Raw genomic sequence first — 17,561 nt, 5'->3', positions numbered from 1 at the left:
ATTTCTTTTTTACTTCTTTTACTATTGCCATTCAATATAAACCAATCTGTGTTGGCATAATGTTTTACATACATGGGTCCTAGTTTGCAGGCACAGACCCTGATTGAAACTGATCAACTTTTGTGGGCTCCACACAAAGACTAGCACACACACAAGGTATTATTTACATGTTGCAAATATTCAGACCCTTAGCTCGAGTGAAGGGTTTGCACAGCAGACTACATGGATCCCGTTGCAGAAATGTTACACTTGTGGAAATATTTCCAACCAATAGTAATGAACTTGTTCCATTGTATCCTTGATTGTGATTGGCTCTTACTTGGGCATTGGTTTTATGCAACGGGACCCCCAGGTCATAATAATTTTGTGGAAATTTACTCAAATATCTATTGTAATGACCTTATGGCTTATTGAAATGTAATGCAGTTTTGTGCGTCCTCATAAAATCGTTCTTTCTCGCAATGGCAATCACTTCGGTCATCTTCATTGTTGTAATACCGTCTTGATTTCAATCACATAACATCATTTTCTTTACATGTCTTCACCCTCAACTTTCATTTTTATCTGCTTATCATATTTTATGACATCAATATAACAGGTGATTATCAACATCGATCTCGGCGCGCTTCGAGATATAGAAATGTGATATTAGAGGAGATCGGCTGGGACATCGCGGCCAAACATCATCATGGCTACTACCACCCCAATATCTCCATAAATGTCACCTTCCAAACATCAAGGGCGGGCGATAACATCAAAGGACGAGGTGAGTTGGCTGTCGGGACGCCTGATATTCCTTTCTGGAAAGAACACAGTGTCCCACAGTGTGTGAAATTTCATTAAGACTGTTAAATCAGAACATTTCAATAGTGTGAATCATTTTTTTATATCGTCCACAATGTGACCATACTGTGAGCACCCACACTGACGAAGTGTCCACAGTGTGATCTCCTTACTGTTAATTAGAACATTTTAACATTGTGAACCACATTTTTTCATAGTCCACTATTTAAACACACTCTGTGGACATCCGCGCTGTCGAGGTATCCACAGTATGAAAATCACATCTTTACAAAGCCCACTATTTGAACACACTGTGGACACCCCTCACTGTCGAGGTGTCCACAGTATGAAAATTACTTCTTTACATAGTCCACAATTTGAACACACTGTGGACACCCAAACTGTAGAGGTGCCCACAGTATGAAAATCACATCTTTACACAGTCCACTATGTGAACACACTGTGGACACCCAAAGTTTCGCGGTGTCCACAGTATGAAAATCACATCTTTGCATAGTCCACTATTTGAACACACTGTGGAAACCCAAACTGTCGAGGTGTGCACAGTATGAAAATCACATCTTTGCACAGTCCACTATGTGAACACACTGTGGACACCCAAAGTTTTGCGGTGTCCACAGTATGAAAATCACATCTTTGCATAGTCCACTATTTGAACACACTGTGGAAACCCAAACTGTCGAGGTGTGCACAGTATGAAAATCACATCTTTGCACAGTCCACAATTTGAACACACTGTGGACACCCAAACTGTAGAGGTGCCCACAGTATGAAAATCACATCTTTACACAGTCCACTATGTGAACACACTGTGGACACCCAAAGTTTCGCGGTGTCCACAGTATGAAAATCACATCTTTGCATAGTCCACTATTTGAACACACTGTGGAAACCCAAACTGTCGAGGTGTGCACAGTATGAAAATCACATCTTTGCACAGTACACTATTTGAACCAGTGTGGATACCCAAACTGTCGAGATGTCCACATTATGAAAATCACATCTTTGCATAGTCCACTATTTGAATACACTGTGGAAACCCAAACTGTCGAGGTGTCCACAGTATGAAAATCACATCTTTGCACAGTCCACTATTTGAACCAGTGTGGATACCCAAACTGTCGAGGTGTCCACAGTATGAAAATCACATCTTTGCATAGTCCACTATTTGAACACACTGTGGACAACCACACTGTCGAGGTGTCCTCAGTATGAAAAGCACATCTTTACATAGTCCACTATTTGAACACACCGTGGACACCCAAAGTGCCGAGGTGTCCACAGTATGAAAAGCACATCTTTACATATAGACCACTATTTGAACACACTGTGGACACCCACACCGTCGAGGTGACCACAGTATAAAAAGCACATCTTTGCATAGTCAACTATTTGAACACACAGTGGACACCCAAAGTGCCGAGGTGTCCACAGTATGAAAATCACATTTTTGCATAGTCCACTATTTGAACACACTGTGGACACCCACACTGTCGAGGTGTCCACAGTATGAAAAGCACATCTTTACATATAGTCCACTATTTGAACACACTGTTGAGGTGACCACAGTATGAAAAGCACATCTTTGCATAGTCCACTATTTGAACACACAGTGGACACCCAAAGTGCCGAGGTGTCCACAGTATGAAAATCACATTTTTGCATAGTCCACTATGTGAACACACTGTGGACACCCACACTGTCGAGGTGTCCACAGTATGAAAAGCACATATTTACACAGTCCACTATTTGAACACACCGTGGACACCCAAAGTGCCGAGGTGTCCACAGTATGAAAAGCACACCTTTACATATAGTCCACTATTTGAACACACTGTGGAAACCCAAAATGTCGAGGTGTCCACAGTATGAAAATCACATCTTTGCATAGTCCACTATTTGAACACACTTTTTAACATCCGCACTGTCGAGGTGTCCACAGTATGAAAATCACATATTTACATAGTCCACTATTTGAACACACTGTGGAAACCCAAAATGTCGAGGTGTCCACAGTATGAAAATCACATCTTTGCATAGTCCACTATTTGAACACACTTTTTAACATCCGCTCTGTCGAGGTGTCCACAGTATGAAAATCACATATTTACATAGTCCACTATTTGAACACACAGTGGACACACAAAATGCCGAGGTGTCCACAGTATGAAAATAACATTTTTGCATAGTCCACTATTTGAACTCACTGTGGACACCCACTCTCTCGATGTATGAAATTATCATTCATAAAGTTGAATTTTAAGCTAAGAAAATATAAACAACTTCGGAAATGGGGACAAAACCAGAAGTGCAGAAAAAATTCAACAAAACAACAACAAATCAAATAACACCTTTTCCTTTTCCTATAAAGACAAACTTAAAGGTTTTAAGAAACGAGGAATGAGTTAATCAATTCTACTCAGAAAGACTTTTACTGTACTGAGTGATCAAACAAAAAATAGACCCTCCAAATCGTAAATTTTATGAAATGGCACGGCATTCACCCTCCATGCGCGGTTCCGCAAAAGGCCTTTTTGTTAGGGGGGGGGGGCTCTGGAGGCTTGAAAATAACCTACCGTCGGCAGCATTGGGATGGGAGACATACAACCGCGATCAATTAAAAAAAGATAACTTTATATACTTCGGCCTAACCTTACTCTAATTCCATGCCCTAATGTATACATTTGAACTTTAACTGGCAAGAAACACATATAGCTGAGGTGGAAAAACAGTGTTGGGAAACAATGGAGAACTTCAGTATTGTCATTTAACCGCGCGCAGCGCGGAAGCAAAATTCATATATACATTTAGAGCAAGAGTGAAGGACTTTCTCTTTTGAGAAAAAAAAAACAAAGAATAAAAAGAAAAAAAAACACAAAGCTACCTTTCCTCCCTTTCCTCCCTTTCCTTTCCATTTCTCCTCTCTTTTTTCCCTTCTTTTTTTCTTTTTGGGGACGTTTTTTTTTTTTTTTTTTTTTGGGGGGGGGGCGACCGCCCCCACCGCCCCCCTGGCTACGCGCCTGGAGACATACTCACTCTGCAGGTGGGATTGATGTCTGTAACATTGTACTGTAAGACTGTCTCCCCGACCCCGTTTATAAAATAGGTCAAATAATCGAATCATGTGACAGAGCGTAGCGACCGAGCGAAACAAAATATAATTTCCAACTGTTTAAGTATGTATTTTATTATTTATTTCATCTACAACATCCAGGGCCTACAAATTTTGTTTCACAGTAAAGGGGACAAGACTTAAACAGGTCTGTGTTCTTCTCGTCTCCAGGCTTGCAATTATTAATAGCCTACTCGAGTTAGTCTAGCGAACGGGAGAAACTTATTTTCGAGAGCAAAACTTTATTGTTGAAGATCTATGAACATAATATGCGTTAATATTTGATGATGGTTTCGATTTACTTAGCTTTCTCCACTTTTGGAATTAAACATAATTGAGTTCCCAAGGTGTAATTGGTTCAGGCTCTTCGTCTGGGGGGGGGGGGGTGGCTTAAACCCCTCCCAAATATTTTTACCTCAAAAGGAAAAAATGTCTATAGGCCTACACATGTACAAAAACCTATTCTCACACACGCACACCCACACGGTTATTTCTCCCGCGTCTCATCCTTTCCCTCCTTTTTTAAAATTGGTTTTACGTACACGTACCAATTATGACTATAGCAGTTTCATGTAGACCTACGATGAAATAAAGATCCTTAATATACACACCCACATTACACACACCCTCTCACACACAAACACACCCACATGTTTGCTGTTTTACAACTTTGTGATACTACCAGACTGTAACAGGTTTTTTACGAAAGCCTTAAAGTGCTATCAACTTGTCGGGATGGCGAGATAATTCATCCCGCAAAGTCAACATAAAACCGTTCAATTTGGCGAGAAACGTACTTCATATAACTTTTGAAAATTTGTATATCAACTTGCGAGATAAGTTTGACACGCGGTTGTATGTCGAGATTTGATTTTATATCCATAGCGTACGCGCACGTGGCCGGCCGCAGCCTTGATTCATCAACCATCCATTGATATGGTGCGTGTACGCCCTGTACGCGCTGTGGATAATCCTTGAAGTGTCTTTGAATTTGATATAAAATCTCGCCAATTATGCTGACTTGTCGAGATAACGTATCTCGCCATGTATACTTATCACAAGTCAACTTGGCTCGCCAAGTCGACATATAGCTTTTCATCCCGGTGACATCGATATAACGTTTTAATGTTATATGCTGACTTGTCGAGACAGACTACGTATCTCGCCATCTCAACAAGACAGTGGATGGCACTTCTGTATGAAACTCTTGGAGCAAGTTAGCTTTTGTGAAAGCAGAAAAATCAAAGAATAAGATCAACAAAAGTTTGAGAAAAATAGGACTAGCAATAAAAGAGTTATGAGCATTTGAATGTCGAGATCACTAATGCTATGGAGATCCTCCCATTGGCAATGCGACCAAGATCTGTGATGTCACACACGTACAACTCTCCCATTTGGACACTGAAAATATACCCCAAAACATTTCTTTTTGCTCATTCTAATCATATGACAAACGATTCATCAATGATATAATGTTGTGAAACCTCTGTACTTGTCATCTCATAAAGAGAACACCTCACCTTGTGATAGACTCTATAAAAGTGAGAATATAAGTGAAATAAGTACTAAAGTAATGAGGGAGTTGTACGTGTGTGATATCACAGATCTTGGTCGCATTGCCGTTGGGAGGATCTACATGGCACTAGTGATCTCAATATTCGAATGCTCATAACTTTCTTATTATTCATTCAATCTTCCTCAAACTTTCAACAATATGTTTCTTTGATTTTTCTCTTTGATATGGATTCAGCTGGTTTCAAGGGTTTCATTCTCCTTTAAGTTTTGGAGGGCATTTACTAACGCATGTAGACTTGACATTTAATTTACGGTTTCCTAGGTCTCTGGAAGATTGGTCTGTTTCGAAGTCTATATCGAGATGGGTTTGGTGATCGGGCTGGACCGTATGTTTATCAGCTTCTTAGCGAAGAGGAGGCTTCAATGGGAGTCCGTATTGGAAGACCATATCATTTTACAAATCTCCAAACAGTGTATGATTTGAATGAGGTTAGTGTCTTTCAACGAAACGACGAAAAGGCCAGCGATTTTAAGCGCGTACGATTGAGTCGAGATGCGTTCAATGGAGGAACCAATAAGTGACTGAAAAAAGTGCTACTGTACAAATTGATCGTTTTTCATATTGAAATGCTTTGTTTTTCAAGCGATTCTTATTAGGTTTTCATCTATTTGAACTAATCTTATTTTCTGTCTCGGGTCTCAACAAGTAATGAACCAAAGTAATAACTTTTTTTTGAAATGTGCGTCAGCATCAACTTCAGTCATTATACTCTAAAATTTAGATCGAGTTAGGCTAAATTATTCATAAATTTGCATGGTTGGTGTTATGATTATCGCTATGAATTACAGGTCACAAAATTAAGTGAAATTTTATTTGGGGTTGATGATGAACTTCATCCTCATGTTGTATCAATTAAGTACAAGATTTTGATTTTGAAGTCGCTATTCAACAATACTTTAAACTATCAGCAGAATGAATATGATTTCAGGTCACTCATGGACAAAGGCCATTGTATTTTCAGGTCAATTATTTTTTTGAAGAATTGATATTTTATACATTATAGGCCTTACATCCATTTCAAAAAAATTATTCAAATAACTTGTACCAATTATCACAACAGCAACAAATTTTGAATCATTTGTTATCAAGTGGAAATCAGTGATTTGAGGTCAGAGAAATCATTTATATTTTGGCAGTTTTGGCTTATATCAATTTTTCCCTTTTAGGGATAAGGCCTTAGAACACACTTTCATAGTATATAGGCCTTATATTATCAAGGTCAAAGATCATTTCAGGTTGAAGATTTATTACAAATTTCAAAACTAAGATGTAGATAATTATCAATTAATTATTCCTTATTCCTACAAAGAAAATAGACATAAATGTGTGAAATGGGGCCTATTAACAAGCAGGCCTGTAATAGATTATTAAATATCAATATTATAGGGGCACTGAAAAAGAGACAATATTACCATTACAGCATATAACTGGCAGGAGAATCAAACTGCAATCTTCAAATTGCATAAAGGCAAGGGCCATGCTACTTATTAGAATTTTGTTCTATTTCATGAATTGATTTATGTGTGCTATAGTTCAGTGTCCCCTCTTGCCAACTCCCCTCCCCCCTGTGAGTCTCAACTGAAAGGCTTTTTGAATGAATCAGTATCAATTCATTTTATTATTTGTTGTTTGGGACTTACCTAGTGATATTACAAATCATTTCAAAGAATTAAGAGGCTTGCTTATTTTCTAATATTTTCTATTAAGCCTTCTCTTGCTCACTTCCAAATATCTGAACTCAAATATGAGTGTCTTGCTCATGTAACATGAACTAGAGACAAATTTGTGTGTTGCTTTTTCAAGTAATTTTATATATTAATGTATTTGTTTATTTATAATGATATTTTAATTTAAATCATGGATTTCTTAATGAACACACAAGTTAATTTTAAAAAATGATTTTTTAATTTTTCCCATTATCTAACTCATGGTTGGGGGAGGGGTTCAATTGAGCACCTTTTCAATAATACATTTCTCAATTATTATATTTTTTATAGTTGATTACTATATAAGTAAAAAATGCACATGATATATATGTGTGCTTCATATAATTGGTTTTTAAATATAATGGAATATAATGGGCTATACTGCTTCAGATACAGTGAAAAATAATTAGAAACATTGTTATACAAGACATAATAGGATACATGAATTCCAAACGAAGAATGATACAGTATTGAATTTGATTTATGTTTATCATTGTGAAAAATTTAGTCCTTGTGATAAAAACCATTAATGGTTTAAAATAGTTAGATAATAAAAGAAAAGAAAAGAAAATAAAATCTAAATTATGAAATGAATTCATGTGACTTAATTTTAGTTACTATTAAAATTTAAATGAGAGTGCTTTCAATTATTGGTCATGACTACATCTTCAAAATAACAAATTTTTCTTTAACTTGAATACAGATAAGTCTCCATTATAGGCCCTATAATTTGACCTACCGGTAAGTAAAAATGACTGAGGAGAGAGCGTACATATCTGCATTTATTTGATGTGAAAACTGCTTTGGCATTGGTAATTTTTGCGATTTAGTGCTTCTGAGGGTGAAATTATACAGAATATGTCATAATTATTGAATGATCATCTTTCCAGGTAGGGTGCGATGTCGACTTTCATCATCTGTGCATGGAGTTCACACAAGGAGATAGCCCAAGTCCGTGGTACAATCTCACTATTGTATCATTAACTGGAAGTGCAGTACTATGTACTGAGATACCCTGTTTCGGCCGAACCGGTCCAGGTAAGCCATCGCCATTATCAGTAATGGTAGAATGCCTAAGGATGAATGACTTAATAAAAACAGATGTACATAATTTGGGTTTTATGAGGTTTTGTTATTTGTTTATATCACTATCAGGCCATACCTGTAACCTGTCCCTAAATGAGAACGCAATTTAAGCAAAATAACAGGCCTGCACCAGCTTTAACAAAATTTGCTATTAAAACTACTATACATCGATCTGTAATCATTAGCGGAAAGGGGGATGGCTGGTAATGTATTGGCAGTGAGATGAGGTACATCAGTACCCTAATCAAACCTTTTTTTTCTTTATAAAATAGGGGTGAATAGAAGATGTCGCCTCCCTTGTCCAGAAGATGAACCTGTTTGTGGAAATGACGGGATCACCTATCCCAGTTCATGTGAGATTGACAATTTGATCAGATGTCTGTCACGGGATGTAACAATAGCTTACTACGGTGAATGTCGAATAGGTCAGTTGCAAATGAAATCTCTTGCCATTTATTGTGTTAGGGTTATTTGTGCCATCGTCCATGTAATGTACATATTTCCTAAATCATATTTTCTGTGAAATATGGTTTTTAAATTGTTTTTATAATCTCAGTACATATATACTAGCAAATTGTTTTATGTGCGCCTTTTGTACAGTTGTGTACTCACAAGATTTGTTATAGGCCTATCTGAACCTAAATGTGCTTGCCATCATAATATTGTTTAATCTGGAGATTTTAACCATCAATTGGTGGATGAGGGGAGGTGTTCCACCTGGTCTCCAGTGTTCTGCTACTTGAGGCTGTTCTTAGGGACGATTGTGTGGTCTGATCCTTAGCCAGTTCATGCTTGGTATTTGCTTACTTAATGTAAGTGTTACATGGTACAAGACAATTCATTTTGCCTAACAATGATTTCTACCTGTTTTCTATTAAAAAATAGACCAAAGTCTTAATTCCCATATGAATTTCTCTCTAATCTTAGGAGTGATCATGGAGAGTATGTTTTGGTCTGCCAGTGTGGTAGACAATGAACCTGGTGAACTGACTGAACTGGAAATGGAAGCTTTCCTCTTTGCCAATGAGTCCAGTGAGAGTGTGGCTGGAACAAATCTATGGCGTATGGGAGTATTCGGCAGCATGAATGTCAATGGAACTGGACCGAAGTTTGGTTACGTACCACAGGTAAGATACTGCATTTCCTCCTGTTATATTCTGCTGTCATGATTAATGTCTATATGTGCATGTTGCAGCCTATTTTGCAGTGGCTTTTTGGTGGGTGAATTTTGCATTCATGTTTAAAATTTTCCACCTGCAATGAATTGAATGATGCAATGGAGCAGATCGAGGTGTATGTTTAATGAAGTTATCAATTAAGTACTGCAGGAATTTATGATAATTTTGATCAAGAATTGCAACATAGAGCCCAATTCTTTTCCCCATCATTGTGAAGAAATACAATCTTGTTTTTCATGTTTCAGTTGAAAAGTTTATCGCTATATGAAAGCCTATGGTAATTATTATAGATGATAACAGAGTTGGGAAGGAATTAGCCTGCTTAGCTCACAGTATAGTTTGAAGCAATTTCATTTCATCAAAAAGACTCCACCTGTGAATATCGGAGGCAAAGAGATGATGAATTTTAACTGTTTGACTGGAAGAACAAGAAACCCCATTTTGTTTAAGTACAGAAAGCTGGACAACAGGTAGAAAGAACCAGATTTCAAGACAAGCATTGATAACCCTCATGTGTATAAAGGCAAGGGCCATCTAGTCATAACTTTACTTCTTGAAAAGCATTTACATCCCCCAACCTATATGGATCTCCTCTGAATGTAATTGGTCATTGTTGGTGTCAAGATGAGTACATTTGCTGATGCTTCAAGCTTAAAAGATACAAGTAATGCTTTCTACAGTAAATGAACAGCTTCCTGAAAAGGTTGTACAACTTTAAAGGTATTTGAGTACCTTGATGTCTGCTGCTATTTTAAATCATTTGCTTTGTCTGTGATGAAGTACAGATGAAATTTTCTGAAATGATATAAAGAAAATTAGAAAGAAAATTCAAAATTGAATATGAAGAAATATGTCGGAAGCTCTTAAAGCCACTGAAATGTCAAAGGTTTCCCTTTCTCTCTTGCAGATTCTTGATGAGACTGCCGCAAGTCAGGTATTAGTTTCTGGCCTCCCACTTCCAATCAGAGCCCGGTTCCATTTTGATGTGGCAACAATCGGCTGTAATGAATTTGATTTTATGTGCATGGAGTTTACTCGTGACAATGATGCCGAACCATTCTTCCCATTCCAGACCAATAGTGGAAAGGACATCTTCACGAGTTGTCGAGTCGCGCCATGTGATCCTTTAGGTAGATGGTTTAACATGTTTTGCCATGAATTAAAGTTTTCGATCCTTGTTGATTGCTCTTGTTTAACACTAAAGATATTTGGGGAGCTTTAATTTGATGAGTGATAGCTGGAGAGAATGTAACTTGGAGAACAATGAAAATGCGACCTTGCGACCACTGCTCCAGTCAACCTACTTTGTCTTTCCATCTCTATGCAATGCTGTCCAAGTAATGTTATGAAAATTTTAAATAATTTTAATAATTTTAAATAATTCATGTTTTCCATGCGCAAAGGGTCTATTTGTGTAGATTGGCGTTGTTCTCTGAGCTACTGTCTTCTAAGCGACTGTCTTGTATAAAAAAATGTCTCCCAAAAAACAAGACTTGAACTTTCTTACAGCACAGTATATACACCAATAACCAGGTTTGCCCATCATAATCTTAGACCCAAGACCAGAATGCAGAAGGGATATTTAATTGGGTTGTTTAATCTTTTTATTGTTCTCAGATCAATTGACAGAAAATGATCTGTGTTGTACTTTTAAGTCACTACTGCAGGTAGATGGTACTGTCACATCTATTATGATTATTTTAATGATTAATTTATTTCACCACAAAGATACAACAGTATTTATTAATGACATCCCAGAGCTATTATGATTTGATTCATAAATGTCAGTTCCATGATTTGACATATTAAAAACTTTTTATTTCGTTTTCCACCAGCCAGCTTAAATCGTATGGCAGTTGGACCAGTTACTTGGGGTATAACAGTGGCAACCTTCCGTCGGAGTGCACCCAGTGATATCGTATTAGACGTGCTGGTCCAAATCACTCCTGACAGCGAGTTAATTCAAGGGAATGGGCTTTGGCGAATAGGATTATTTGGTAGTCCTTTGGCCAACGGAAGTTCTGCTGAGAGGTTTAACTATGCCCGACAGCTCCTTGACCCTGCTCTGGCATCTTTACCTATTTCACCAGGCCAAAAAATTAACTTTCCTGCTCTTCCTGCTCAATTCAAAATCATTGAATTGGGTTGCTCCAGGTACAAGTACATCTGTCTAGAGATTGCCAAAGGTGATGAACCACAGCCAGACTTTGTCTTTCACAATGACCAGCAGAAGCCTCTTATCTTCTGCAAATCTGTATCATGTCCTGGTGAGCCACCTTGATATAAACCCTGTTTGAAAATGCAAAGAGAATAAACAGATAAGACCGATGTTGACATACATGTACAACTTCTCATATGTCAACTCTGTGAAATAACATATCTCGCCAAAGTTGACTTACAATTTTTTAGATATCGACTTGGCGAGGTAATGTATCAGGGTGGTGTTTCATAAAGCTGTTCATAAAGTTACGCACGACTGGAACCTGTTCTTAGGCACTAAATCAGTTACATAGGGATATCATTTAGAACAAGAAATGGTCACCAGTCGTTCGTAAAGTCATTCGTAACTTACGGACAGCTTTATGAAACGGGCCCCTGGTCATGTTGTATACAACTTTTCATATGTATTTTTGCGAGGTAATGTACCTCCTTTCGTACTTTGGGTCACAGAAAGGCTGTCTCAAATTATTTAATGTCTGCCATCTAAACTAACCAAAGCAAGTGTAAGAGAATTTAGCACGATGAGTTGTTCCATATTTCAAATAAATTATGAAGAAATTAACGTTGAAATGTCTGGAATTCAAACTTAAACTGGATGTATATTGAAATTCCTTTAAATATCCTTAAATTATCATCATAAGCTAAATTCTTCTTGTATTTTAGTTATTGTTCATTTAGGGGTTGTTTTGGAGGTAGATTTTACCTATAATTGTTGGATTGCCATTCTTAATTTCATTTTCTAACTTTATTTCGCGAGCAAGCGGAGTAAGCAAAACTATTGATCTCCAAAACATATTTATAGTTTAATAGTATATATTTTGGTTTCCTAGACTCTGTTCGGTAAATCTCACATGTGATGCAGCTCCCATTCTGTCCCCAAATAAAATGTTTCTCTACCACTGAATATAGTCCAAATTCAAGTTTTAAACAAAATAAAGTTTACATATTTAGAATGCCTACTTTTTTTTTCTCTAAAAAAATCAGGTATAGTTTAACTGGTTTTGAATTAACAAGCCTTTCTGTTACACTCCACTCCAAGTTTGATAATAATAAATGGAAATACTCGTTGATGGGACAGAAGGCTGGTCAGGTTTAATCAAATTAAATTTAATAAAAGTCAAGTTCATCTGGTAATGTTTGCTTTTCACAAAGTATGATACAATAGGGTTTATCTTTTTTATACAGCTTATTGTACTCCTGTGCCTTACCTGTTTTCTTTCAATTGTTCAAAGACGGTTATATGGTATCATTGTGATTAAGCACATACCCATATGACCCCATGCTGAATGCATTATTATGGCTATAAGAGTGATATCAATGTAATTCATCATTGCAGGTCCCCCCAAACCTGTTGTGCGCCTTGTTAGTCTTGACTGGAATTTAGGCCTTATGACGCATCGCATTGGTAGCCCAAGCAATGTCAGCATCAGCGTTTCGATCGCTACTTCAGAAAGATCTTCACCTCTCAATGGTACTGACTTGTGGAAACTTGGATTCTTTACAAGCGGTGACGCTAATGGAGTGGGTGGCAAGAGGGGCCAGTACCAAGAACAGATCCTAAGCCAAGCAGATTCTTCACATCCCATCACTCCCGGGGTATCCACTTACCCTTACTCTACTATGCTTAATTAAGTGGTTTCTGTTAGAGAATTTAAAGTAAAAATAACTTTTTGGTTTCAAAGTATGACTATCACTGCCTCAGCGACCTAAATGTATACACTCTAAATACACTGTCTAAATAGCTTTGTTTTGGAATGATGGCTATATCCAAACTGCCTCATAATGATAGTTTGTATACATTATTACCAATGGTGATTAATTGTTTTTATTCATAGATTTGCATAGCTGATTAGCTATGATAGTTTTCTTTTGAGGATCTGACCACATGATGAAAAGATAATGCCGTCAATGATGTATGCGCCGACCTGCCTCCATTTACAGGAATTTCTAAAAACCCTGTAACCATCTTCAGAATGCACTTTCAGTTTTACTATTAAGATAGAATTGCATGTACGTTAATCAGACCTAGATTCTTGGTTAATCAGAAATAATCTATAAATAATGCTTCTTTTTTTCAGATTCCATTGAACTTTGTTAATGTTCTCACTTCTGTTGACATAACTGGTATGGGATGTGCAGGGTCCAACTTCAGTTTCACCTGCATTTCTTTTGCGAAGGGAGATGCTGCAGACCCAGACTTTGACTTACCATTACGTAATGATGAAGCTGTTTCCTGCAAGAGAATTACTTGCCAAGGTCAGTGCATTTAGTCACCCATCTAAGACAAACTATTGTACACAATAAGGCTCACACCATTCAACAAGTGACTTTCATAAAAAAATAATGCATATTCATTAAAAAGATTAGATAAATATCATGATATTTTATACGATCTACAATGATTTACTAACAAGTGAGTTATTCATTTTTTCATTTTCATGTCATACATTAATATTTTGATGCATTTTCTTCTAATCCCGATGCACATATCATACTAACGTAAAAGATTTTCTTACAGTTTGGCAAATCTGCGATTGCTTCTAGGTTGGTAAGTGAGATTTACCACAATTAAGCTCATTCCTTCCCCTACCTCATGCTTGTTGTACTGTCAATGTAATCCTTGTTCTGTTTTAAATTGTCTTTTGTGTAAATGTCAGTACGCATATCTCCAGCAAACCTATGTTAAAATAAAGTCTTTCCTTGTCAACCTACCCCTCTTGTCTGTTTTCAAGTTGTGTTCAGTTTGTTTGATGAGATGGGAGAGGTGAATGCACATGTGTGAGTGGGTAATGTGTGTTTGCTAGGTGTGTATGTTGGTATTATGGTGTAAATGAAGTAGTTGATCTTGAAGTGAATGTTGGAGTTTAGAAAGCTGTAATTTTTTATTTCCCGTGGCTAACTTACTGATTTAATTCCTCACAGGGAAAAATACAAAATAGACTTACGGTACCTTGTTAACTGAAATGATTTCTGTTCTTCCACAACCTACTATCCCACTGCCCCCCCCCCCCTCTAATTCATCAAAAATATAGCTGCACAATCTCAAAGGTCGGCCATATTTCAGGCAACATCGGTGACCTGGGAGTATTTGGATGACAGCTCTGCATTAAAAGTGAGGATGAGACTGATCCCAGATACCGGTCACGAAACAATCTCTGGAAGAAATCTTTGGGAAATGGGTGTATACGCCTCGGATCCACCTGAGAATAGAAACCCGACGAAATATGGATATGTTGAAAACATACTTGATGGACGTGTTATGGGTACGACAAGCTAGTGAGTAATTTCCAATGATCCTTTGTGTAATTCATTCAAAACTGAAGATACAGTTCTTTAGTAATGTCAGTGTTGTCATTAATGTCAGTTCTTGTCTCGCCTGCATAGTAATTAAAGCAAGACCATAAGCGCAGCTTTTCCAACACTGAACTTGACTGTGATTTGGTATGAACATGCAGTGATCATTTATGTCAATAATTAGATTACCTATTACTGTTATGCTAGTTCCCTGATTTATCTTGTTACCCATGCAAATAAAGTATACACATTATTCATGCACCCTCGTGTGCCAATTCCATGCCCATACGACCTGAACTTACATTCCGCTGAGCTATGGAGGTGGTGCTGCTCCGGTGACATTGTCCCACTTACATCCAGGGGCAGGACAATTTCCTCTAGGACTTTCTCTCCTGGGGGAGTTGCCTCCCCTTCGAGTGGTCGCTCCTCCCGAAAGCATTTAAGTCTCCATGTGGGAGCTGACATTCCATTCGACATTCCATCATGTGACTGTCAAGACAGTTTACCTTTTCGTTGTTGCTTTGTGCCAGAGGCAGATTTTCCTTTACACCCTGTGCACCACGCCCAAGCACATCAGATGGGAGAGGTGCAGTGTCTGCTATATCTCCACATATCTCTATATTACGAAGAATGAAAGCATCTTTGGGCTCAGTCAAAATTTTGGGTCCCTTATCCAACTTTTCCTCAATCAAGGAGAAAAGTCTGGTGCACTATGTGTGCCCTAGCTCATGTGTTATTTGGATTAAACTGAAAACCACAGCAAGTCTGAGCAGCTCCTTTCATCACATGCGAACTTTCAATGCGATTTGCGCGACTCTATCTCCTGGTGGATTGTCAAAATGATCCATGCTACGGGCTCAAACATGCTCATTTTGGGTGATAAACTTAAAGTCTAATGGTACTGGGTTAATACATCATGGGCTCTGTTTCAGGGCATCTCGCTAGATAACATTTTATGGGCCACTCTTTGTCATTCTGCCAACTCCTATATATCCATCTACCTAAAAGTCATCTCCTCAGGCAAGGTTTGCCTCCTCTGCATGGAAGGGTGGGGCCCCTGTTTCTGTTTCTTATTAGCGCCTTCCTTCCTTTAATTTTCTGACATGCCTCTTTAGGATTTATTCCTTGCTGGTATAGCATAGTGGGTAGACACATGTAATTATTGATTTAAATCAGAAAGATCTTACCTTATCAGATCTTTATGAGAAAATTGGATGCATCTTCTGGGCTAGCCCCCCCCCCCCCTCATCTGCCAAAGCAACATGTTCAGGCCTCTTCAGCAGCTCATGAGAGAAAGAATGGCGGCTCAGCGGTCAAAGGTCATCTAATGATAATAATAAGGTCATATTTTACCCAGGGAAGCCAATTCAGTTCTGAAAACTGTTCTATATATCAGTGGGCCCTGCTTAACATGATAATGTTATTATTATCTGAGTTCATGTGTTAAAGTTACCTGCAATTAAGACTGATCTCTTATGTTAGAAGAGACATATATGACATAACTCTGCACATGTTGCAATTGCAAACAATCTTTGGTGCTTGTTCTTGGGATGTATTCGTGTTAGTTATGGTGCCTTTGGAGGTCACATGGTGAAGTCAAAGGTCGTTTCAGGTCAAATTTTAAAGAATACTTGTAAGGCTCTCATTTGACAGATAATTTTGCAACTCTCACATTTCATCTGAACTTGGGTTGCAGATGAACTTGGATGGCTTGTGTATTATGCTGACATTAGAGATAATAGGTATATGTCAAGGTCGTTTGAAGTTTACCTTGTGTATTGAACTTTGGGGGAAACCTTTGTCTTATGTAGTCACTGGTGGGCGAGACACAGTATGGCTATTGCCTTTTCTTCATAGTCAGAACTGCTGCTATATTGAATTGTGTAATGCAAGCGAGACACACCCAGAACAAATCTACTTGTTTAGTGTACGTTTTCCGCTGAAGGGCATTTTCACAGTAACTGACATTACACGGCACAATGTTTTCACACCTTCCATTGTGTGTATCTCTAAAACAACAAATGATGGGAGCTTGCTTTTGATAGAGTTAATAAAGTGAACCTTGCTGTATACTCTGATACTAAGTTTTCCTATGTAACCACATTTTTTTACGCATCAGCAAGCAAAAATGTGTCGGTAACTGACATTACGCAAAAGGACATGCAATTTCAGGGTGTTCATTAAAATTGAAATATCTCATGTCCCTGAGTAGATAGAGAAATAATTTGAATATGTAAATATACCTCCGTTACTAGGTTAAGATATGTCAAAATATTAAACAATTCGTTTTTGTCTTTTGGGGACTATGATAATTTTTCCACAACCATGCTGGTAACTGACATTACGGTAACTGACATTACACTTAATTTGCCATTGAGATAACACATGGAAGTCAAATGTGTGGAATCATTGCATTGTATCTTCTGTGCAGGGCTTCACATGAAAGTGAGCTTGATGTGGAAGTATACCCGAGTTTTTAGGAACATTTCAATGAAAAAACTTTTTCTTTTTCTTAATTCCTTTCTTTGATTTGAACATTTTTATCATTACTTGTCGGTAACTGACAATACACATTAACATTACCC

General features: G+C 37.7%; 1 protein-coding gene across 1 annotated transcript in view; it reads left to right on the top strand.

The window, feature by feature from the left end:
- The window catches only part of LOC129255826 (uncharacterized), a 72,535-nt gene that overhangs the window by 15,372 nt on the left and 39,602 nt on the right, over positions 1 to 17,561 (top strand). The window contains exons 3-12 of the mRNA XM_064097959.1: positions 599 to 766; positions 5,754 to 5,920; positions 8,089 to 8,236; positions 8,557 to 8,709; positions 9,212 to 9,411; positions 10,370 to 10,592; positions 11,298 to 11,729; positions 13,019 to 13,278; positions 13,761 to 13,938; positions 14,700 to 14,958. Of these exons, the coding sequence (XP_063954029.1) occupies positions 599 to 766; positions 5,754 to 5,920; positions 8,089 to 8,236; positions 8,557 to 8,709; positions 9,212 to 9,411; positions 10,370 to 10,592; positions 11,298 to 11,729; positions 13,019 to 13,278; positions 13,761 to 13,938; positions 14,700 to 14,958 (2,188 nt within the window). The remainder of the gene's footprint in view (positions 1 to 598; positions 767 to 5,753; positions 5,921 to 8,088; positions 8,237 to 8,556; positions 8,710 to 9,211; positions 9,412 to 10,369; positions 10,593 to 11,297; positions 11,730 to 13,018; positions 13,279 to 13,760; positions 13,939 to 14,699; positions 14,959 to 17,561) is intronic.

The sequence above is a fragment of the Lytechinus pictus genome, chromosome 3 (assembly GCF_037042905.1).
Source record: "Lytechinus pictus isolate F3 Inbred chromosome 3, Lp3.0, whole genome shotgun sequence".
Taxonomy (NCBI): Eukaryota; Metazoa; Echinodermata; class Echinoidea; order Temnopleuroida; family Toxopneustidae; genus Lytechinus; species Lytechinus pictus.
This window is presented reverse-complemented; position numbering and strand designations above follow the sequence as displayed.